This window comes from Pteropus vampyrus, unplaced genomic scaffold, assembly GCF_000151845.1.
Source record: "Pteropus vampyrus isolate Shadow unplaced genomic scaffold, Pvam_2.0 Scaffold635, whole genome shotgun sequence".
Classification (NCBI taxonomy): Eukaryota; Metazoa; Chordata; class Mammalia; order Chiroptera; family Pteropodidae; genus Pteropus; species Pteropus vampyrus.
In genome coordinates this window covers 697657-721529 of record NW_011889416.1, presented here as the reverse complement: position 1 = coordinate 721529, position 23873 = coordinate 697657, and the positions used below count along the sequence as shown (strand labels likewise).

General features: G+C 33.6%; 1 protein-coding gene, 1 non-coding gene and 1 pseudogene across 9 annotated transcripts in view; all 3 read right to left on the bottom strand.

Annotated features, from left to right (window-relative positions):
• ATRX (ATRX, chromatin remodeler) overlaps positions 1 to 23873 on the bottom strand; it is a 262193-nt gene that overhangs the window by 128406 nt on the left and 109914 nt on the right. For all 8 annotated transcript variants that reach the window (XM_011384940.2, XM_011384947.2, XM_011384944.2 and 5 more), the window contains 2 exons: positions 4458 to 4560; positions 2944 to 3162 (listed from right to left, as the gene is read on the bottom strand). In XM_011384940.2, coding sequence (XP_011383242.1) covers positions 2944 to 3162; positions 4458 to 4560 — 322 coding nt within the window. The remainder of the gene's footprint in view (positions 1 to 2943; positions 3163 to 4457; positions 4561 to 23873) is intronic.
• Positions 7220 to 7573, bottom strand: LOC105308885 (annotated as a pseudogene).
• On the bottom strand, positions 14109 to 14227 carry LOC111733771. Its single transcript, XR_002778166.1, has one exon. It is a non-coding gene; the product is annotated as a 5S ribosomal RNA (ribosomal RNA).

Below are 23873 nucleotides of genomic sequence, written 5' to 3'. Positions count from 1 at the left end.
TATATACCAGCAATGAACAAAGGGAATTTGAAATTAAATTTAACTATGTACATACCATATGGCCCAGTAATACTACTACGTTTCCAAGAAAAATGAAAACATATTTTCACACAGACAGAAACTTTTATAATATCTTGGTCATAAGCCAAAAATAACCCAAGTGTCCATCAACAAGTGAATGGATAAACAAATTGTGGTTTATCCACACAATGGAATAGTACTCAATAATAAAAACAATGAACTATTTGGTACACGCAAACATGGATGAAACTAAAAATTATTACTCTGAAAACTATTACATAAGAACATACTGCATTTCACTTCTATAAATCTTTGAAATAGACAAATCTAATCTATAGTGATAAAAAGTAGACCACTGGTTCCCTGCAGCTAGGGATGTAGGTTTGAGACTGACCAGAAGGTATGATCAAAGTTTTCTACATCTTAATTATGGTAATGTCTACATGGAAATACCATTGATAAAGCTCTGATCATAAACTTGGTATGGGAAATATATAACATAATTGGTAGCTACACAACTATATTAAATTTCTTGAGAAAGTTTACTTAGGTTAAACCATTTCGAGTAGCGAAAAATGGTGGATTGAATGTACTTTTTTACTAAAATTACATGAAAGAACAAAAAATGTTATAATCACATAAGTACAAAAGAAGAGGAAGTTCCTGGCAGAAATGAAATGTCAACAAATTTGTGAAAGCTAGAAGGCACATGATATAACAGATTACAGAAAACTGAAACTTAAGTATCTATAGAGAAGAAAACCAACAAGAATTGATATTCTTCACAAGGTTCAGGAATAGGAGGTACCAGTTAACAAAAATAGTTATGGAGAGGTGAATAATAAGAGCAGAATTGGTTGAAAGGCTAAAGAAGGAACAATTAGACCAAATAACCAAATTAATTCATTAAAGTCAAGTAATTACCCAACTTCGAAAATTCCTGGAAGTAAAGTACATGGGAAAATAAAGATCCAGAGAACAAGAGGGAATTCTCAGAATAGTGAAAACAGATGAAGTCCAAGTAGAAGCTAACCAGAATAGAGTAGGAAAACAAGGTTCCATCAGTTGCATTTCAAAGAAAAATACTAGAACTGATTAGTTACCTGATGTGTTTGAAGTTATTGAGGAATTTTAGGTTTTTGCTGGAAAGATGGAAAATGAATTCATCATAAGTATAGAGAATAAAACCTGAAACATTATTAACTCTAGGAAAAGCAAACAAAATGTATATATGAAGGAAAGTAATCATTACACAATATGGGTACATACTCGTGCATATGTGTGTGAGATACACATGCAGTATACACTATGTAGCCCTGCTGTGAATATTTACATAGTTATACTGATACAAAAACTGACTAATGATTTAACCAGAAATGAAAAAGAAAAAAAAAAAAAAAGAAATGAATGTGATATAATCACACTGAGAGAATGCAAAGAGGAAACTCTACCTTTGGTGGGTAGTATATGAGAGCTAACTCCATAACTTCCATAATAATGGAAGGCGAAATGAAGAAATAGCATTATAAGCATATCAGGTGGAAACATACAGGTAAAAGCAAAGAACTAAAAGAACTGAGAGTAGTTACCTCTCAGTAGAGTTCAGGTAAAACAGAAAATTGTTATTTTTTCAATATAGCTGCAGAGTAATATTAGATTTTAACAAAGCATACCTATTCAATTTAATAAACATTAAAATTTAATTAAAAAATAAGGATGATAAAACTACATGGAATATGTTAATACGCATTCAAACTGTCTGAAATAAAAGGCAGAGGAAGATACAGCATGTACCATATAGTGACTGCAGTCATGTGAAACACATGTATGTATACTAACAGAAATCAGAATAAAACAATAATATAGGAGCTTAACGTCTATTTACCAAATTGTTGTTTAAATTTTTTAAAAGAAATTGACATCGCAGAAAGAGACAACCAGATTTAAAGTATCTCTATGTGAGATGCAAGAGGAAGTATATATTACCACTCAAGTATTTTTGCCAAAAAAAAAATAAAAATAACTGAATCTAAATCTGATCAGGCCTCTATATTCAATTAACAGGTTATAAGACATACAGGAGTCAATGAAAATACAACAAAGGGATGCAACCAGCAAAACTCAGAATATAGGAAACTTTAAACAAATAATCTAGTTTCTTAAATAAATGTACTATAATATAAGGAAAAAAAGAGGATGTGAAGGAAAACTTCAGATTAAAATAGACTTAAGAGACATAGCATCCAAATGCAACATAACATGTATTGAGTCCTTCCTAGGCTTATGCTTCACACCAACTATTTTTAGAAACCATTACACAATGTCAGGAAAATGAAGGAATTCTAAATAATTAGATATTTGATTATATGGATTTATTGTTAGTTTTTTCGTATAATAATGGTACTGTAGCAATGTTTAAATGGTCTTTATCTTTAGACATTACGAATTATATAGAGAGAGAATGATATGATTTCTGAGACTTCAACAAAATAATCTGAAGGTAAGAAAATAGATGAAACAAAATTGGCTATGTGTTGGTAACTGCTGAAACTGGGTAATGGGTACAAAGAGATTTATAATATTATTCCCTCCATCTATACATGTGCTTGCAAATTTTTACAATAAAAAGTTTATTTAAAAATTGAAATCCTTTATGGATTTAAGCAATAATTTTAAAACGTTTTTCTACCCAAGATAAACACAATCATGTTGGTGAATCTCAACTCTTCCCAAGTACTTAATTCTATTAACATAGCCTAATGACGATTTTTAAGTTGCATGAAATACTGCTAGTAGAGAAAAGCAACTGTCACTAAAAATCTGTGGTTGATTACAACATTCTATTTATAAAATACTGAAATGCATCTATGAATCTGTGAAAGTCATATGTTAAAAATAAATCATAAATAAAAACTGGTTTACCTCTCTCAATTTCTCTCGCTCACGTTCCCTCTCTGCAATACGTTTTCGCCTCTCTTCCTCTTCCTTAAGAGCATTTTGTGTTTCTGTTCTTAGTTTATCATCTTTAAGAATCTTTCGAATTTTCTTTCTGCCTTTTCCAGGAGACTTGGAATCATCATTTTCATCTTCTTCTTCTTCCTCTTCCTCTTCCTCGTCTTCTTTATCTCCTTCAGAATTACTCTATGGAAATTAAACAATTAGAGGTAAATACAACAAAATTGCCTAATTTATCCATTTCATATTCAAATAAATAATATACCAAGAAAAGGTGGAAACATACTGAAAACAAACAAACCAAAAATAGGGCAAGGGACAGAATAGACTTTTCTCTAAGGAAGATATAGAAATGTTCAATAAGCACATGAATAGATGCTCAACATGATTAGCCATTAGGAAACTTTAAATAAAAATCACAAATGAGATACTGTTAGGATGGCTATTTTTAAAAAAACAAACAGAAAACAAGCATTGGTGAAGATGTAGTGAAACTGGAAGCCTGATACATTGGGAAAAGAGTGTGATCATTCCTCAAAAAAGTCAAACAAAAAAGTTAAACCACTTCTCAAGTTATAACCGAAAGAATTAAAAGCAGGGACTCAAAGAGGTTATTTGTACACCCATGTTAACAGCATTATTCAAAATAGCCAGCGATGGAAACAACCCAAATGTCCATCAACAGATAAACGAATAACACAATTTGATATACACATACAATGGAATATTATCCAGACTAAGAAAATTCTGATACGTACTACAATAATGGATGAAACTTGAAAACATTATGTCAGTAGCATAAGTCAAACACAAACTGACAAATATTATATGACTCCACTTATATGAGCTACCTAAAAATAGGAAAATTCATAGGCATAGAAATTAGAATAGAGGTTATGAGGGTCTGGGAGTAGTCGAGAATGGGGAGTTACTGTTTAATGGGTACAGAGTTTCCAACTGTGAATGTAAATAAGGCCACTGAACTGTACACTTAAAAATGATAAAGGGGTTCTTTTAAAAAAATGAACCCTCCCAAAAGAATAGTATTGACAGAATAAAACATATAATAGAGAACTTGTATTTTACATAATTCTGTTTATATATAAGAAACTCAAATTGGCTAACTTCATTGCTAGAAGAAATTTATTCCATATGAATTGTTATTTGGGATAAAATGTTTTATGTCTTCAGAAAATAGAACACTTCACATCAATTCTATAGCTCTCAGAATATAAAATAATGAATTAGAACAACTTAAAATTTTCATTATATTTAGTTAGGAAACAGAAAAAATATATATGTCAAAATTAATACTTCTGCATATTTATACATTCACTAAGTCAATCCTTCCACAAAAGTGTAATAAGTAAATAAACCAGTAAAATTTGAAGAACGAATGGAATAAAGAAGAGGTAATAACATAGCTACTTTGGTCCACTGTACCAGTTAAAATTCAAGCACACGGTAAATGTCATTATTACCTTGTTTTCACTGGATGAATCTTCTTGAACCTTAATGCGTCGCCTTTTCTTTTTCTGTTTATAACTCCGCTGATTTTCTTCCAATTCTGCTTTTTTTGCAGACCTAAAGAACAATGAAAATACAAAATAAAATACTTCATGATGAATTGCCTTAAATGAATTATTTACTATTTTAGAACTGCTTTAGCTTTGTGTACATTCCTAAAAAAGTTAGAAGAAAAGAAAAAGCAAAATATCTTCACTAGGTTAAAGAGGATAGCCTCAATTTTAATCCAATGATCAACATTTTAAGTTACTCAAAGAAGAGATCTGGCACGAGTAACAAGATGGATGGAGGAGCTTTAAAAATATAAATGGCCAATATACACATAAACATATTCACCATCTCTTTAAAAAAAAACATTTTAAAATTTGGATACTATTTTCTATCAGCTCACATAAATTAAAAACAAAACAGTAACAACAACTTTTGCTGAGAAAACGTCTTCTGGGATTAGAAACTGCTACACCAAGTTACATTAATCCAGACAATATGTTTCAGGCATAAAGGACAGACACACAGATTAATGGGAAAGAAATCAATGTCCACAAACAAAACATTACATTTATGGTCAAATGATTTTCCACAAGTGCGTCAAGAAAATTCAATAAGGAAAAGAGTCTTCAGAATAAATTGTGTGAGACAACTGTATGTGTACATTCAAAAGAATGAAGTTAGACCCCTGTCTTGCACCATATGCAAAAATTAACTCAAAGTGGATCAAAAGCCCCAAATGCTATTGTTAAAAGAGACTTCTATAAGAGTTTGAAAATATGTACAAGTCTTAAAACTGCATAACTTTGACCAATGTCACTTTAAGAAATTTACTCTAAGGAAATAATCATAAAAATGTGAATACATACTCATGCATCTTAAGTATGTACATATGTATACGCATGTATATATATTATTATAAGTGTTATAATAAAAACATTTCTGTAATTCTATATTTGTGAGCATGCAAAATTTTTTAATTAAAATTATTGAGGTGACATTGGTTAATCAAATAAGATTCAACTGTATCATTCAACAATACATCATATGTATATTATATTGTGTATTAACCACCCATAGTTAAATTTCCTTCCCTCACAAAATATTTGACCCTCTTTTATCCCTAACTATGTCTCCTCTCCCCTCCCTCACTTCCCTCTGGTAACCACTTCTACTATCTATGGCCATGAATCTCTGTTAGTTTGTCATGTTTATTTGTTTGCTTTCAGTTTTATATCCCACGTGAGTAAAATCATGAGGTTTTCAACTTTTCCTGTCTGACTTATTTCTCTTAGCATTATTATCTTGAGGTCTATCCATGTAGTTGCAAATGGCATTATTTCATTTTATGGCTGAGTAATATTCCATTGTATATATGTACCACAGCTTCCTTAGCCAATCATCTATTGTAGGATACTTTGGTTGCTTCCATGTCTTGGCCACCATAAATGAAGCTTCTATGAACATCAGGGTGCATATATTTTGCAGATATGTATTTTCATGTTTTGAGGGTAACTACCCAATATATGGTAGCTGAAAGAAACTGGACTTTGCGTGGTAAACACACAATAGAATGTACAGATGTCAAATTATAATGTACACCTGAAAACTATATAATTGTATTAACCAATGTTACTCCAATAAACTTAATTAAAAAAAAAAAAAGAAACTAACAAAAATCTTAAACAATCTCACCTTATACATAAAGGAAATAAAAAAGGAAGAAGAAACAATGCCTAGTGTCACTAGAAGAAGTGAAATAATAAAGATAATGAAATAATAATGGAAATAAATGAAAAATAGTAAATATCAATGAAACTGAAAACTAGTCTTTTGAAAAGATAAACAAAATCGATAAATCTTTAACCAGACTCATTGAGAGAGAGGACTCAAAATTTTAAAATCAGAAAATAAAAAGAAGTTACAACTGACTGCACAGAAATTCAAAAGTTCATAAGAAAATACTATGAGTAATTAATTATGTGTAAACAAATTAAACAATTTGGAAGAAACGGATAAATTTCTGGAAACATACTATCTTCAAGATTGAAACAAGAATAAACAATATCTGAAAAAGCTGATTTCTACATACAAAATCGAATTGATAATCAAAAATCTCCCAACGCACAAAAGTTCTGGATCACATGGCTTCACAGGTGAACTTTACCAAATGTTCAAAGAATTAACACATATCATTTTCATACTGTTCCAAAAATTAAAGAGAAATGAAGGTTCCTCAGCTCATTTTACAAGGACACCATTATCCTGATTCCAAAACCAGAGAAAAGACATTAAAGATAAAAAGAAAAAAGATCAATATCCTTAATGAACATACATGCAAAAATCCTCAATAAAATATTAGCAAACTGAATTCAGAAATGCATTATAAAGATCATACTCTATAATCAAGTGAGATTTAATTCTGGGATGCAAGGCTGGTTCTTTATCTGCAAGTCATTTAACATGATCCACCACATAAATAAAATGAAGGATAAAAATTATATAATCATATCAACAGATGTAGAAGTGTTTGACAAAATCCAACATCCATTTATAATAAAACCTCTCAGCAAAGTGGAAATGGAGGAAGCATACCTCAACGTAATAAAGACCATGCATGACAAACCTATAGCTAGTATCATATGCAATGGGGAAATGCTAAAAGCATTTTCTTTAAGTTCAGGAATAAGACAAGGATGCCCACTTTCATCACTTTTTTTTGTTGTTGTTGTTACATAAATTAACCCATTTATTATAGGCTAGCAATATTTCAAATTGTGGAACATCTACTGGTCTTTCAATTTCCTCAGTCTTCTGATGGCAGACTTTACTGTGACAGCAGAAGTGGTGTTGTAGGTCCAGGCACCACCAGCTACTGTTTTCATGCAGAAACCACAGTGCCGTCTCTCCACAGCTCTTCTCTTCATTTTGGTTTTGCCACAGAAAGAGCAAGTGTACTTGGCATGTTAACTCATTTCAATTTTCTTCACCATTTTCCTGAGGGAGGCGCCATAACAGGTCCTGCATTTCCCATTGATTCCAACCTTCTTGGTGCGTTTAGCCATGTTGCTATCAACTAGGTCAGAACCCACAGAGCCCACTTTCATCACTTTTATTAAATATAGTATTAGAAGCCTAGACACAGCAATGAGTCAAGAAAAAATAATGGCATCCCAGTTGGAAAAGAAGAAGTAAAACTGTCATTATTTACAGATGACATAACATTATTTATAGAAAACCCTAAAAATTCCACCAAAAATGATTAGAACTGATAAGTGAATTCGGTAAAGTAACAGGATACAGAATTAATATTCAGAAACGGGTTGTATTTTTATACACCAATAACGAAGTATCGGAAAGAGAAATTTAAAAAGGAAAGCCATCTACAATTACATCGGAAAATAATAAAATACCTATGAATACATTTGACCTATATTCGGAAAACTATAAGACTTTGAAGAAAGAAGTTGAAGGAGATACCAATAATGGAAGTATATACCATGCTCATGGGTAGGAAGAGTTAACATCATCAAAATGTCCATGCTATCATATCAAAAGCAAGCTATAGATTTAATGCAATTCATATCAAAATACCAATGGCATTGTCCACAGATCCTGAAGAAATAATTCTAAAATTTATACAGACCCACAAAAGACCCCAAATAGCCACAATACTCTTGAGAAAAAATAAAGTTGGAGTCATCACACAACCTGATATCAAACTATACTACAAGTCTCTAGTATTCAAAATGGCATGGTACTGGCATAAACACAGCCACATAGATCAGTGGAACAGAATATAGAGCCCAGAAATAAACCCATACCTATATGGCCAATCAATCTACGACAAAGGAGGCAAGATTATACAATGAGGTAAAGACAGTATATTCAATAAATTCTGTTGGGAAAACTGTTGGGTAAATGCAAAAATATAAAACTGGACCACTTTCTTATACCTTATACAAGAATAAATACAAATGTATTAAAGATCTTTATATAAGACCCAAATCTGTAAAACTCCTAGAAGAAAACATAGGCAGTAAACTCTCTGACACTGCTTTTAGTAATATTTTTCTGATATAGCTCCTCAGGCAGGGGAAGCAAAAGAAAAATAAATAAACGGGACTACATCAACCTATAAAGTTTTGGCACATCTAAGGAAATCTTCAACAAAAGAAAAAACGCAGTCTACTAAACGAGAGAAAATATTTGCCGAAGATATATCTGATAAGGGGTTAATATTCAAAATTTACAAAGAACTCATACAACTCAGCTCTAAAAAAAAAAAATTCCAATTAAAAAGTTGGTGGAGGACATGAAGAGACATTTTTCCAAAGAGGACATACAGGTGGCCAATAGACATATGAAAAGAAGCTCAACATTACTAATCATCAGAGAAATGCAAATTAAAACCACAATGAGGTATCACCTCAAGTCTGTGAGAACAATTATTATCAATAAATCAACAAACAAATGTTAGCGAGAATGTGGAGACAAGGGAACCCTCATGATTTCTTCATTTCCTATTTGGATGCCTTTTATATCTTTCTCTTGTCTGATTGCACTCTCTAGGACCTCCAATGTTATATTGAATAACAGTGGCGATAGTGGACAGCCTTGCCTTGTTCCTGATCTTAGAGGGAAGGTTTTAATTTTTCACCATTGAGTGTAATGTTGGCTGAAGGCTTGTCATACATGGTCTTTATTATGTTAAGGCAAATTTCTTCTATACTGATTTTTTTAACTGTTTTGACCATAAATGGATAATATATCTTGTCGAAGGCTTTTTCTACATGTATTGATATGGTCATACGATTCTTATTTTTTAATTTGTTTACATGGTGTATCACATTAAACGATTTACATATGTTGAACTATCCCTGTGCCTCTGGGATAAAGCCCACTTGATCGTGTTGTATAATCTCTTTAGTATGTTGCTGTATTCGGTTCGTTAGTATCTTATTTAGGATTTATGCATCTGTATTCATGAGAGATATTGGTCTGTAATTTTCTTTTTTGTGTTATCTTTACCAGGTTTTGGTATCAAAGTAATACTGGCCTCATAAAATGAGTTGGGAAGTACTGCCTCCTCTTCGATCTTTTGGAAGAGTTTGAGGAGAATAGATATTAAATCTTCCTTGAATGTTTGGTAGATTTCACTGGTGAAGCCATCTAGTCCTGGACTTTTACTTTTTGGTAGGTTTTTGATGGTTGTTTCAATTTCCATACTGCTGATCGGTCTATTTAGATTTTCCTGTTCTTCTTGATTCAGTCTAGGAAGATTGTATTTTTCTACGTACTGGTCCATTTCTTCTAGGTTACTAAATTAAGTGTTAAATACTTTTTCATGGTATTCTTGTATTATCCTTTGTATTTTTGCAGTGTCCGTTGTAATTTCTTCTCTTTCATCCCTGATTTTGTGTATTTGTGTCCTTTCTCTTTTTCTTTAGTGAGTCTAGCCAGGGGTTTGTCAATTTTATTAACCTTCTCAAGGAACCAGTTCTTTGTTGCATTTATTTTTTCTATTATTTTTTTTGTGTGTTCAATTTCTTTTCTTTCTGCTCTAGTTTTGATTATTTCTTTCCTTCTGCTGACTTTAGGTTTCATTTGTTCTCCCTTTTCTAGTTTTTTAAGATGAAGTGTTAGGTTGTTTACATGGACTCGCTCTTGTTTTTGGAGGTAAGCCTGTAATGATATGAACTTTCCTCTTATGATCACTTTTGCTGTGCCCCAAAAGTTTTATATTGTACTATTGTACATATTGTGATACATTGTACTATCATTATCATTCGTTTATATGTATTTCTTGATCTTTTTTTTCTTCACTGATCCAGTTATTCTTTACAAGTATGTTGTTTAATCTCCATGTATTTGTGGTTATCACCACTTTCTTTTTACAGCTGATCTCTAGTTTCAAAGCATTATGATCAGAGAATTTGGTTAGTATGATTTGAAAAGTCTTATATTTGTTGAGGCTATCTCTATGTCCTAGTATGTGATAAATCCTTGAGAATGTTCCATTTGCACTAGAGAATATCAATTATGTCCAGCTGGTCTAATGTATCATTTAAGAATGTTATTTGTTATTGATTTTCTTTTTGGATGATCTGTTCAAATCTGATGGTGGGGTATTTAGTTCCCCTGATACGATAGTGTTTTGGTCTGTTTCTCCCTTTAGTTCTGTTAGTAATTGCTTTACATATTTCAGTGCTATCTGACTGGGAGCACAGATATTAATAAGTGTTATTGTTCTTGGTGCATGATTCCCTTTATTGTTATGAAGTGTCCTTCAGTATCTTTCTTTACATTTTTAATTCTGAAGTCTATTTTGTCTGGTATTAGGACCGCTAGTCCTGCTTTTCTCTGAATGCCATTTGACTGAAATATCATTTTCCACCCTTTCACTTTGAGTCTATATTTGTCTTTGGAACTGAGATGTGTCTCCTGGAGGCAGAATGTGGTTGGATTTTGTTTTTTGATCCAATCTGCAACTCTGTACCTTGTTATTGGTGAGTTCAGTCCATTTACATTTAGGGTGATTATTTAAATATGAGGCTTTCTTATAGCCATTTTATCTTTTGCTTTCTGATAGCTCAATGTTTCCATTGCTTCCTTGTCCTTGTGTTTCTGTTTTCTTTATTTTGGTTAGCTATTGTGGATTTTCCCTCTTGTCCTTCTTATTTCATGATGTATACTTCGGTTCTGAATATTTGGCCTGTGGTTACCATTACACATATATAAAGGATAGTTATATATATACAGTCATCCCTTTCTTTTGCCTGTGCCTTATCTCCACTCCTCTTTGCAAATTTGGATTTTGAATCATTCCCTTTTCAGTCATTGCTGTCTTAATTTGTCCTTATGTATGCTGAACGTTCATTACTATATTGCTAAAGCAAATCTCTTCATAATGTTTAAGCTTATAATGCCCTGTTTCTCATTAAAGGTGCACTCCTCTGTTTCCACCTGCCTGCTAGTCACCTTACTCGTAATTATGTATTTTTTTGTCATTTTGTTTTAGGCGAGCTGACCTTTTTCAGTATTCCTATAGTGCAGGCCTTGTAGTAGAGAACTCCGTCGATTTCTGTATGTCTGGGAAGGCCTTTATTTCTCCTTCATATCTAAAGGAGAGCTTAGCTGGATACATTATACCTGACTGGTAGTTCCTTTCATTTAATAGTTTGAATATTTGATTCAACTTGTTTATGGCCGGGGAGGTTTGTGCTGAGAATCTGATGATAATCTAGTAGGTATTCCTTTATAGGTTACCACATTCTTTTCCCTGGCTGTCCTGAGAAATCTGCTTTTTCATTGATTTTTGACAATTTTAATATAATGTGTCTTGGTGAAGGCCTTTTTGGGTTGAGATAATTGGGTGTTCCATTGAATTCTTGAATTCCAAGCTCCAGCTCTGTCCTTAGATTTGGGAAATTCTCGTCAACTATTTGTCTGAAAATGCTTTCTAATCCCTGATTCTTCTCCTCTCCTTCGAGAATTCCCATTTTTCTTCTGTTTCCTCTCCTCATGGTATCAGCTAGTTGTATTTCTTCTTCATCCTTTTTCATTTTTTGCTTTCTCTCTTCTTCCTTCTGAGTTCTTTTTATTATTAAGTTTATTAGGGTAACATTGGTTAATACAATTATATAATCATCAGGTGTACATTATAATTTGACATCTGTATATTCTATTGTTTGTTTACCACCCAAAGTCCAGTTTCGTTCAGCTACCATATATTTGATCCACTTTGCCCACTTCACCCTCTGCTACACTCCTATATTTGATCCCCTTTACCCACTTCACCGTCAACCTATCCCCTTTACTTTGTCTACCTCATAAGATTTTCAACTTTTTCTGTCAGGCTTATTTCGCTTAGCATGATTGTCTTGAGGTCCATCCACGTTGTCACAAATGGCAGTATTTCATCTCTTCTTGTGGCTAAGTAATATTCCACTGTATATATGTACCACAGCTGCTTTAGCCAATCATCTATCATGGACACTTTGGTTCTTTCCATATCCTGGCCACTGTGAATAATGCTGCAATGAACATCGGTGTGCCAATATCTTTTCGAATATGGGTTTTCAAGTCTTTGAAGTAAATTCCCAGTAGAGGGATTGCTGTATCAAATGGCAGATCAATTCTTACTTTTTTGAGGAAACTCCATACTGTTTTCCATAGTGGTTGTACCAATTTACAGTCTCAACAGTAGTGTATGACAGTTCCTTTTCCTCCACAACCTCTCCAACAACTGTTATGACTTCTACTGCGGATGATAGCCATTATAACAGGGGTGTGATGGTATCTCACTGTGGTTTTGATTTGCATTTCCCTAAAAGCTAGTGAAATTGAGCATCTTTTCATATGTCTGTTGGCCATTTGGATCTCCTCTTGGGAGAAGTGTCTGTTCAGGTCCTCTGCCTGTTTAATAGAATAGTTCATTTTTTCATTGTTCAGTTGTATGATTTCCTTATATATTTTGGATATTAGGCCCTTATTGAAGGTGTTGTTGGCAAATATATTTTCCCATTCAAATGGTTGCTTCTTTGCCTTGTTGATGGTTTCTTCTGCTGTGCAAAAGCTTTTTAGTTTTATATAGTCCCATTCACTTAGTTTCACTTTTACTTCCATTGCCTTTGAGGACACATTCATATATCCTCCCTAAGTCCAAGGTCCATGAGTTTTGTACCTATATTTTCTTCTAGGAAATTTATTGTTTCAAGTCTTATATTCAGGTCCTTAATCCATTTTGTGTTAATTTTGGTGTGTGGTGATAGACAGAATTCTAGTTTTACTCTTTTGCAAGTGGCTTACCAATTTTCCCAGGACCATTTATTGAAGAGACTTTCCCTTCTCCATTGTGTATTTTTGATTCCTTTGTCGAAAATTATTTACCCATATACACAGGAGTTTACTTCCAGCCTCTCAAATCTGTTCTATTGGTCTGTGTCTCTGTTTCTCTGCCAAAACAATGCTATTCTGATTATTGTAACATCGTAGTATAATTTAAAGTCAAACAGAGAGATACCACCAGGCTTGCTCTTTTTCGTCAGGATTACTTTGGCTATTCAGGGTCTTTTGTGCTTCCATACAAATCTGATTTTTTTTTTCCATTTCTTTAAAAAATTCCATTGGGACTTTGATAGGGACTGCATTAAATCAGTATAATGCTTTAATCAATAAGGTCATTTTAACTATGTCGATTCGTCCAATCCATAAACACAGAATATCTTTCCATTTCTTTCTGTCTTCTTCAACTTCTTTTACAATGTTTTCAGTGTATAGGTCCTTCACATGCTTCATTAGGTTTATTCCTAGCAATTTTATTCTTTTTTGTTTTAACTGCGAAATGGATTGATTTTTCATTTTTCTTAAAATTATAAATATTTGTACATTTATTTTGTATCCTGAAATTTTACTATCTTTTTATTATTTCTAGTAGTTTTTGCATAGTGTCTTTAGGGTTTTCTCTATAGAGAACAACGTCATCTGCAAAAAGTGACAATTTAACTTTTTATTTTTTACTTTTTTTTTTTTTAATTTTTTAGGCGAGGCAATCTTTGACCTCACAGTCTGCAAGGACCTTGTCAGCTTACAATACTTATTTTTTTTATTTTTCACGTCTACAGCACCTGGTCTTCCTAGGTGGTCTCCCATCCAAGTACTAAACAGGCCCGACCCTGCTTAGCTTCCGAGATCAGTTGGAATCGGGCTTGTTCAGGGTAGCATGGCCGTAGACAATTTGACTTCTTTATTACCTATTTGGATGCCTTTTATTTCTTTCTCTTGCCTAATTGCACTCACTAGGAACTCCAATGTTATATTGAATAACAGTGGCGATAGTGGACAGCCTTGTCTTGTTCCTGATCTCAGAGGGAAGGTTTTTAGTTTTTCATCATTAAGTATAATGTTGGCTGAGGGTTTGTCATATATGGCCTTTATTATGTTGAGGTACTTTTTTTCCTTTTATACCGATTTTGTTAAGTATTTTGATCATAAATAGATGCTGTATCTTGTTGAAGGCTTTTCTGCATCTATTGATATCGTCACATGATTCTTATTTTTTAATTTGTTTACATGGTCTATCACGTTAATCAATTTGCATATCTGAACCATCCCTGTGCCCCTGGAGTGAAGTCCACTTGATCGTGGTGTATAATCTTTTTAATATGTTGCTGTATTCAGTTCACTAATATCTTAGGATTTTTGCATCTGTGTTCAAAAGAGATATTGGTCTGTAGTCTTCTTTTTTTGTGTTCTCTTTATGAAGTTTTGGTATCAGAGTAATATTGGCCTCATAAATTGTGTTGGGAAGTATTGCCTCCTCTTCGATTTTTTGGAAAAGTTTGAGGAGAATAGGTATTAAATCTTCTTGGAATGTTTGACAGAATTCACTGGTGAAGTCATCTGGTCCTGAACTTTTACTTTTTGGTAGGTTTTTGATGATTGGTTCAATTTCCATACTGCTGATCAGTCTATTTAGATCTTCCAGATCCTCTTGATTAAGTCTAGAAAAATACCTGATTAAGGTATTTTCCTAATTACTCGTCCATTTCTTCTAGGTTATTAAATTTGTTATTATATACTTTTTATACTATTCTTGTATGATCCTTTGTATTCCTGTGGTGTATGTCATAATTTCCCCTCTTTCATCCCTGATTTTGTTTGTGTCCTTTCTCTTTTTTCTTTAGTGAGTCTAGCCAGGGAGTTGTCAATTTTATTAACCTTCTCAAAGAACCAGCTCCTTGTTGTATTTCTTTTTTCTATTATTTTTTCGTTTTCAATTTCATTTATTTCTTCTCTAATTTTGATTATTTCTTTCCTTCTGTCGACTTTAGGCTTCATTTGTTCTTCCTTTTCTAGTTTTGAAGATGAAGCGTTAGGTTGTTTATTTGGGCTCGTTCTTGTTTTGGGGGATAGGCCTGTAATGATATGAACTTTGCTCTTATTACTGCTTTTGCTGTGTCCCAAAAGTGTTGGTATGTTGTGCTTTCATTGTTTCTATGTATCTCTTGATATTCTTTTTTATTCCTTCTATGACCCGGTCATACGTCCATAGCATGTTGTTTAATCTCCACGCATTTGTGGTTCTTCACACTTTCTTTTTATAGTTCATCTTCAGTATAAAAGCATTATGGTCAGAGAATATGGTTGGTATGATTTCAATCATCCTAAATTTGTTTTGTGTCCCAATATATGGCCTATCCTTAAAATATTCCATGTGCACTAGAGAAGCAGCTGTTTTGGGATGGAAGACTCTGTAAATGTCAATTTGTCCAGTTTGTCTAATGTGTCATTTCAGCATGTTATTTCCTTATTGATTTTCTCTTTGGATGATCTGCCCATATCTGACAGTGGAGTATTTAGGTCCCATACTACGATAGTGTTTTGGTTTGTTTCTCCCTTTAGTTCTGTTAGTAATTGCTTTACATATTTCGGGGCTCCCTGATTGGGAGCATAGATATTAATAAGTGTTATGTCTTTTTGGTGCATGATTCCCTTTATCATTATGAAGAGTCCCTCAGTATCTTTCTTTACCTTTTTTATTTTGAAGTCTGTTTCATCTGATATTAGTCCTGCTACTCCCGCTTTCCTCTGAATGCCATTTGCTTAACATATCATTTTCCACTCTTTTGCTTTGAGTCTATATTTGTTTTTGGAACTGAGATGTGTCTCCTGGAAGCAGCATATGGTTCGGTTTTACTTTTTGATCCAATCTTCAACTCTGTGCCTTTTCATTGGTGAGCTCAGTCCATTTACATTTAGGATGATTACTGAAATATGAGGTTTTCTTTCTTTCTTTTTTTTTTTTGAGGTTTTCCTATAGCCATTTTATCTTTTGTTTTCTCATAGCATGGTTTCTCCATTGTTTCTTTGTCCTTTGCGTTTCTGTTATCTTAAATTGGTGGTGGTTTGTTGATTTTCCCTTTGTTCCATCTTGTTTGGTGCTATGTGTCTCAGTTCTGGATTTATGGAGTGTGGTTACCATTAAATTTATGTCAAGGAGAGTTATATAGAGAGAGTAGTCCATTTTCCTCTGTGTGCACCTTATTTCCTTTCCCCTTGTGAATTTGGATCTTTACTCCCTCTCCTTCCTATTTGTTGTTTCACATTATCACTATATATGCTGAACTTTCATTTCTATGTTGCAGTAGCTGTTATCTTCTTCTCTGTTTAGAGTGGGTATTTTTTTGCGAGGGGGGGGACTTTACCTATCATGTAATATTTAAGCTTTTCACATCCTGTTTTTAATAAAGTTGAGCCTTCCTGCTTCTGTCTTCTGTTAGTCTTCTTACTCATAGTTATGTAATTTATGTCCTTCTGTTACAGGTAGAATGACCCCTGTCAGTATTTCCTAAAATGCAGACCTTGTGGTGGAAAATTCCCTCAGCTTTTGTATGTCTGCAAAGGTCTTTATTTCTTCTTCATATCTAAAAGGTAGCTTTGCTGGATATATTATTCTTGGCTGGTAATTTATTTCTCTCAATAGTTTGAATATTTTGTTCCATTTCTTCTTTGCTTGTAAGGTTTGTACTGAGAAGTCTAATGGGTTTTCCTTTACAAGTTACTATTTTCTTTTCCTTGATGCCTTGAGAAGTCTTTGTCATTAATCTTTGACAATTTTAATGTAATGTGTCTTGGAGAAGGCCTTTTTGAGTTGAGATAATTGGGTGTTCTCTTTGCTTCTTGGATTTGAGATCCAACTCTTTCCATAGTTTTGGGAACGTCTCATCGACTATTTGAATAGGCTCTCTGTTGACCTCTTTCTCTTCTCCCTCTGGTATACCCATTATTCTTTTGTTGCTTTTCCTGATAATGTTAGATAGTTCTTTCCATTTCTTTCACTCTCAAGTCTCTTTCTTCCATCTGTGCCATTTCCAGGTTTATGTCTTCAATATCACTAATTCTTTCCTCTATCTGGTCAACTCTATTTTTAAGCTTGCTATTTCAATCTTCATCTCTTTTAATGAATTCTTCATCTCCAGAAGTACTATTTGGTTCTTTTTAGAGTTTCAATCTCCTTAGTAAAATATTCCTGTTGTTCACTGATTTTGTTTCTTAGCTCACTGAACTGTTTGTCAGAATTTTTCTTGCATCTCATTGAGTTTTCTCAAAAGTGCATTCTTGAATTCCGTCATTTATATCCCATATTTCTTTATCTTGAAGCCTATTTTCTGGAGATGTTTCACATTCTTTCTGAGGAGCCTTTTCACCTTATTTGTTCGTGGTGTTTGATGGACTATTTCTCTACCTGGGCATTAATGGCAATATACTCTGCTTTTTTTAAAAAAAAATAAAATTTATTATATAGTGATCTCTCTTCAGCAGGTTGATAACAAGAGGTTTCTCTTTTGATATCCAATAGGTGGATCTGCTTTAAGGTTAAAAATGACCTTTATTCTCTGCGGGGCTGGGTGCCACCTCTGTGAACAGGCTGCCTTGGTCACTAGGCTCCACCCCCGTGGGATGTAATGGGTGATGGAGGTCCGAGCCTCTGAAAAAGCCATAAGTCCCAGTACAGCCCCAACAGTCTGATGCAATACTCTGCTACTTCCTTCCAATTCAGCCTGGCTGGGTGGGGGTGGAGTGGATTGGGAGAGGCCAAAGGTTTGTGTGGCTTTTTCCCTTCCGGTAACCCTGTCCCTCAGGTTTCAGCTGTCTTTCCTCTATATCATCACCCCTGTGTCTGGTACAGGCTGCAGTGTATGTTTCAGTACTGGTTGTAGAAATCGTCCTGGGGCTTGGTGCTTGCTCTGAGAAGGCACACCCTGAGATGGCAGAGGAAGAAGCCAGGCTCTGTGACTCAGTCTCCCGCCTGGCAATGGTGGTTGCTATGATAACTGTCACATCTCTGTACTCAGTCTCTGCCCTGCTGTCTGTCCTGATCACTGGGCTCCACTGTGTGGAATATGCTGATCACTCAGGCAGGATGGTTGAGAGTTTCAAAGAATCAAGAAACCATTGTGTAATTCTCCCCTCGCCCTCATTCTGCAGAGAACTCTGGCTGAGTATCACAGCTCCTTTATTCCTCTCTCCTAATCCATGTCCCTGACGCCCATGATTGGCCCATTTTCGGATGCTCTTGTGTGCAGATCTCTCAGATGTGCTTGTGTGCACAGTGGGAGTTATTTGTTGAATTATAGGTGTTCGACTCATTTTTATTTCAAGGGGAGCAATTAGGGAAAATCCCTCATGCTGCCATCTTTCTGACATCACTCTTACAAATATTTTTACAACAGTATTTAGGTATAAAATATTAAAAACCACCTAAACATATAAAACTAGAAGTCTACTCAAATAAAATTTCATATAGGTTATAAAGGAAAAGAGGATCAAATTCCTTGATGTAAGAGCTAGAAGTATAAAACTTGTTAAAGAAAACACAATCATAAATCTTTGTAAGCCTAAATTAGGCAATAAATTCGCAGAAATGACACCAAACACACAAGTAACCAAAGGAAAAAAAAAACAGATAAATTGGACTTCATCAAAATTAAAAACTCTTGTATATGAATGGATACTGTCAATGAAGTAAAAAAGATAACCCACAGAATGGGAGAAAATGTTTGCAAATCATACATCAGATATGGGTTTTGTATTCTGACTACCTAAAAGACTATTACAAATCAACAATAAAAAGACAATCCAATTAAAAATTGGAAAGAGAATTTTAACAGATGTTTCTCAAAAGAAGATATGCAAATTAACAGTAAGAACATGAAAAATGCTCAACATCATTAATCATCTGGGAGTAGAAAATCAAAATCAAGAGATGCCACCACACACCCACTAGGTTGGCTATAATCAAAAGAACAAAAATGATAAAAGTTGGTGAAAATGTAGAGAAATTTGAACCCTCGTGCATTGCTTGTGTGAATGTAAAATGATGAGCAACTATGGAAAACAACAGGGCAGTTACTTAGAAAGTTAAGGCATAATGCTACCACCATATGAACCAACAATTTCATTCGCAGGAATAATCCTATGAAATGAATATGAAAACACTATCATGTAAAAATTATACACAAATATTCATAGCAGCAATATTCATAATAGCTGGAAAGTGGAAACAACCCAAATGTCCATCAACAGATGACTAGAAAAACAAAATGTAGTATTATCCATACAATGGAATATTATTCACCCATTAAAAGTAATGAAATACCTGGTGACTTCAAGAAGATGACAGACTAGGAAGCTCCAGGCTTCTGTTCTCCCACACAAAAACAAAATAAACAACATATGACAAAAAGTAACTTTGTGAGAACTCAGAAACCACTTAAAAAACTGCAGCAACCACATGAACATGTAAATAAGAGTCACACTTAAAATGGTAGAAATTTCATAGCATTTCTGCTCACACTTGTCCTACCCCCTTCCCTGATCACTTCAACAAGGTCAGGAAGGAGCTGTCCAATTCCCAGCTGCTCCTGCAGGAATAAAGAAAAGAGCAGAACTCGTTTGCAGCATTCTGACTTGTTTGGAGGCTGCCAGATGGACAGAATTCTACCTCTTCTAACTCAGAGAACATAAAAGCACATGAAAAGATGCTCAACATCACAACTATTTTCCATCTCTGAGGAAATACTGCTGCACGGAGATCCCAAAAGTCCATGGAGTACAGATTTAACAAAAACTTGTGCTATAGCACCATCTACTGGAAAATGAATAACAGACTTCTACTTATCAACCAAGTAGGAAATTGTTAAAAGCAAAACAGTACCTAGAAAAGAAGATTTCAGTATCTCAAATGCCCAGGAATAGAAATAACCAATCGAGTACTATGAATAATCAAGGTAACAAGGTTGCTCAGAATGGAAATGAATTCTCCAGAAAACAAACTAAAGACATGGAAAATGTAATTTAAATGAGAGAATTCAAGATTGCAGTTCTGAAAAAACCTCGATGAGGTACAAGAAAACTCAGAAAGGCAGTTAAATAAGCTCAGGAATAAAATTCACAAAGAAAAAAAAAGGTATACTTTACCAGAGAATGAAACTATAAAAAAGAACCAAAGAAATTCTGTAGCTGAATAACTCAATAAATGAGATGAAGAATGAATTAGCTCAGGAAACAGAGCAGAGCAGACAGAAGAGAGAATTAGTAACTCTGAAGTTACAAATCTAGAAATGACTCAGGTGGAAGAAGGGAGAGATTTGAGAGTTAAAAAATGAACAAACTCTGAAAACTATCTGACTCCATTAGAAAGAGCAACATAATAATGGACATGTCATTGAAGAAGAGAGGGAGAAGGGAACAGAGAATCTATTCAAAGAATTCATTGATGAGAACTTCCCAAACCTATGGCAAAGCTGGAACCTCGAATCCAAGAAGCTAACAGAACGAATTATATCTCAGTGCAAAAAGATCTTCTCCAAGATAATTATTTTAAAACTGTCAAAAGTTAATAACAACGAAAGATTTCTCAAGGCGGCCAAGCAAAAAAGGCTAACCTATAAAGAAAACTCCATTAGATTATCATTAGATTTCTCAACAGAAACTTTAAAGCTAGGAGGGAGTGGAACCAAATACCCAAAATATTAAATGAGAGAAATCAATAGCCAAGAATAATATGTCTAGAAAATTTATCCCTTAGATATGAAGGAGGAAAAAAGGCTTTACAGACAAGCAAAAGCTGAGGGAATTTAACACCACAAGACCTACATTACAAAGAAATGTTGAAAGGAGCTCTTCTACCTGAAACAAAAAGCAAAAGGATATGGAACTGTAAGTAGGCAAAGAGACAGAAGCAGGAAATTATAACTCTGTTTCACTATAGGATATTAAACACCTAATCATAACATAAAAGTTAAAGAGGATAAAAGCATTTTTATAAAAAGCCTACACATTTGCAACATGGAAATTAATGCACAGCATAAAAAGAAATAATTTGTGACACTAAAAACATATAAAGGTAGATGGAAAGGACTGACCTCGCACAGGTAAATGGAGATAAGATGCAATCAGAAGAAGAAGGACTACTATAACATATTAACCTTTTTTTACGTAAGCTTAATGGTAACTACAAAACAATAATCTAGAACTGAGATATGTAACATAGAAAAGAGGAAATGGAGGGAACAAGTCATAAAAAAAAACACCTAACTAAAATAGCAGACAGAAACACAAAGGAAGAAAATCAATGGAGATAGAAAATAAGCAGAAAACAAAAGATAAAATGGCTATATTAAGTTCTCACATATCAATAATCATCCTAAATGTAAATGGATTGAACTCACCAATCAAAAGGCACAGAGCACAGGGATGGATTAAAAAGCAAGAAACTAACTATGTGTTGTCTGCAGTATGTGTTGTCTCAGCTCCACACACAAACATAGGCTCAAAGTGACAGAGTAGAAGATGATACTTCAAGCAAATGGTATCCAGAGAAAAGTGGGTACAGCAGACTTTAATCAGACAAAATAAATGTCAAGATAAAAAAGGTAACAAGGCAAAAATGGACATTTTATAGTGATAAAAGGATGATGCATCAAGAAGACATAACACTTATCAATATATATGCATCCAAACTGGGAGCATGAAACATATAAAGCAATTACTAAAAAACCTAATGGGAGAAACTGACAAAAATACAATTACAGTAGGGGACTTCAATACCCCACTAACAGCAATGAACAGAAAAGAAAGTCAATGAGGAAATACTGCCCTTAAAATACACATTAAATCAAATTCATATAATCAATATTCACGGAGCTTTTCACCCCAGAACACCAGAATATACATTCTTCTCTAGTGCACATGGAATATTCTCAAGGAAAGACCATATTTTGGGGCACAAAACTAACCCCAACAAATTTAAGAAGATTAAGCATATTCTCCAACCAAAATGCCTTGAATCTGGATATCAACTGAAAAAAGAAAGTGGGAAAAACCACAAATATGTGGAGATTAAACAACATGCTACTAAAGAATGAGTGGATCAAAGAAGAAATAAAAGATGAGATCAAAAGATACATAGAAACAAATGAGAATGACAATACAACATATCAATTTTTTGAGATATAGCAAAAGTGGTAATAAGAGGGAAGTTTATATTACAGGCCTACCTCAAGAAACAAGAAAAATCTCAAACAAACAACTTAAAAATGTACCTTAAGAACTAGAAAAAAAAGTAGAAACAAAGCCCAAAGTCAACTGAAGAAAATAATCAAAATTAGAGCAAAATTAGAATACAGAACAAAAAAAACAGGAAAAATAATGCAACGAAGAGCTAATTCTTTGAAAAGATGAATAAAATTGACCCACCTATGGCTAGACTAAGGAAACAAGAGAATAAGACTCAAATAAAATTAGGAAAGAGAAGTTACAATGAACACCATGGAAATACAAAGGTTTATACATAATACAATGAAAGGCTATACACCACCAAATTTGAAAACCTAGAAAAAATGGACAAATTCTTAGAAATATATAACCTTCCTGGACTGAAACATGAAGAACTGGAAAACCTAAATAGACTGATCAATAGTAAAGAAATTGAAAGTCATCAAAAACCGCCCCAAAAGTAAAAGTCCAGGATCAGATGGCTTCACTAGTGAATTCAACCAAACATCCAAAGAAGATTTAACCCTATCCTTCTCAAACTCTTCCAAAAAATTGAAGAAAGGGCAATACTTCCCAACTCGTTCAATGAGGCCAACATTACCACGATAAAACCCAGCAAGAACACACAAAAAAAGAAAATTACAGAACAATGTACCTGATGAGTTTAGATGCAAAAATTCTAAACAAAACACTAACAAATCAAATACAACAATACATTCAAAATAATACTTCACTATCACTTAGGGTTCATTCCAGAGGTGCAAGAGTGGTTCAACATATGCAAATTAATCAATGTGATACACCACATAACAAAATAAAAATCATGTGATCATATCAATAGATGCAGAAAAAGCTTTGATGACACACAACATCCATTTATGATTAAAATACTCAGTAAAATCATTATACGAGGAAAATACCTCAACATAATAAGGCCATATATGACAAACCCTTAGTTAACAGCATACCCAATAGTAAAAAACTGAAAGCTTTTCCTCTAAGATCAGAAACAAGACAATGATGGACCCTCTCACCACTGATTTTCAACATGAGCAACTAGTTGAGAGAAAGAAATAAAAAGCATCCAAACTGGAAATAAAGAAGTAAGATTCTCGCTATTTGCATATAACATTATCCTATATGTAGAATACCCTAAAGACTCCACCAAAAAACTTTTAGAAATAATTTTAAAAATACAGTAAAGTTTCAGGATATAAAATCAATGTACAAAAATTTAAAAAGCGGTCCTATACTCCAACGACAAATTTTCAAAAAAAAACGAAAAAAAAAAATTCCATTTGCAATTGCAACCAAAAGAA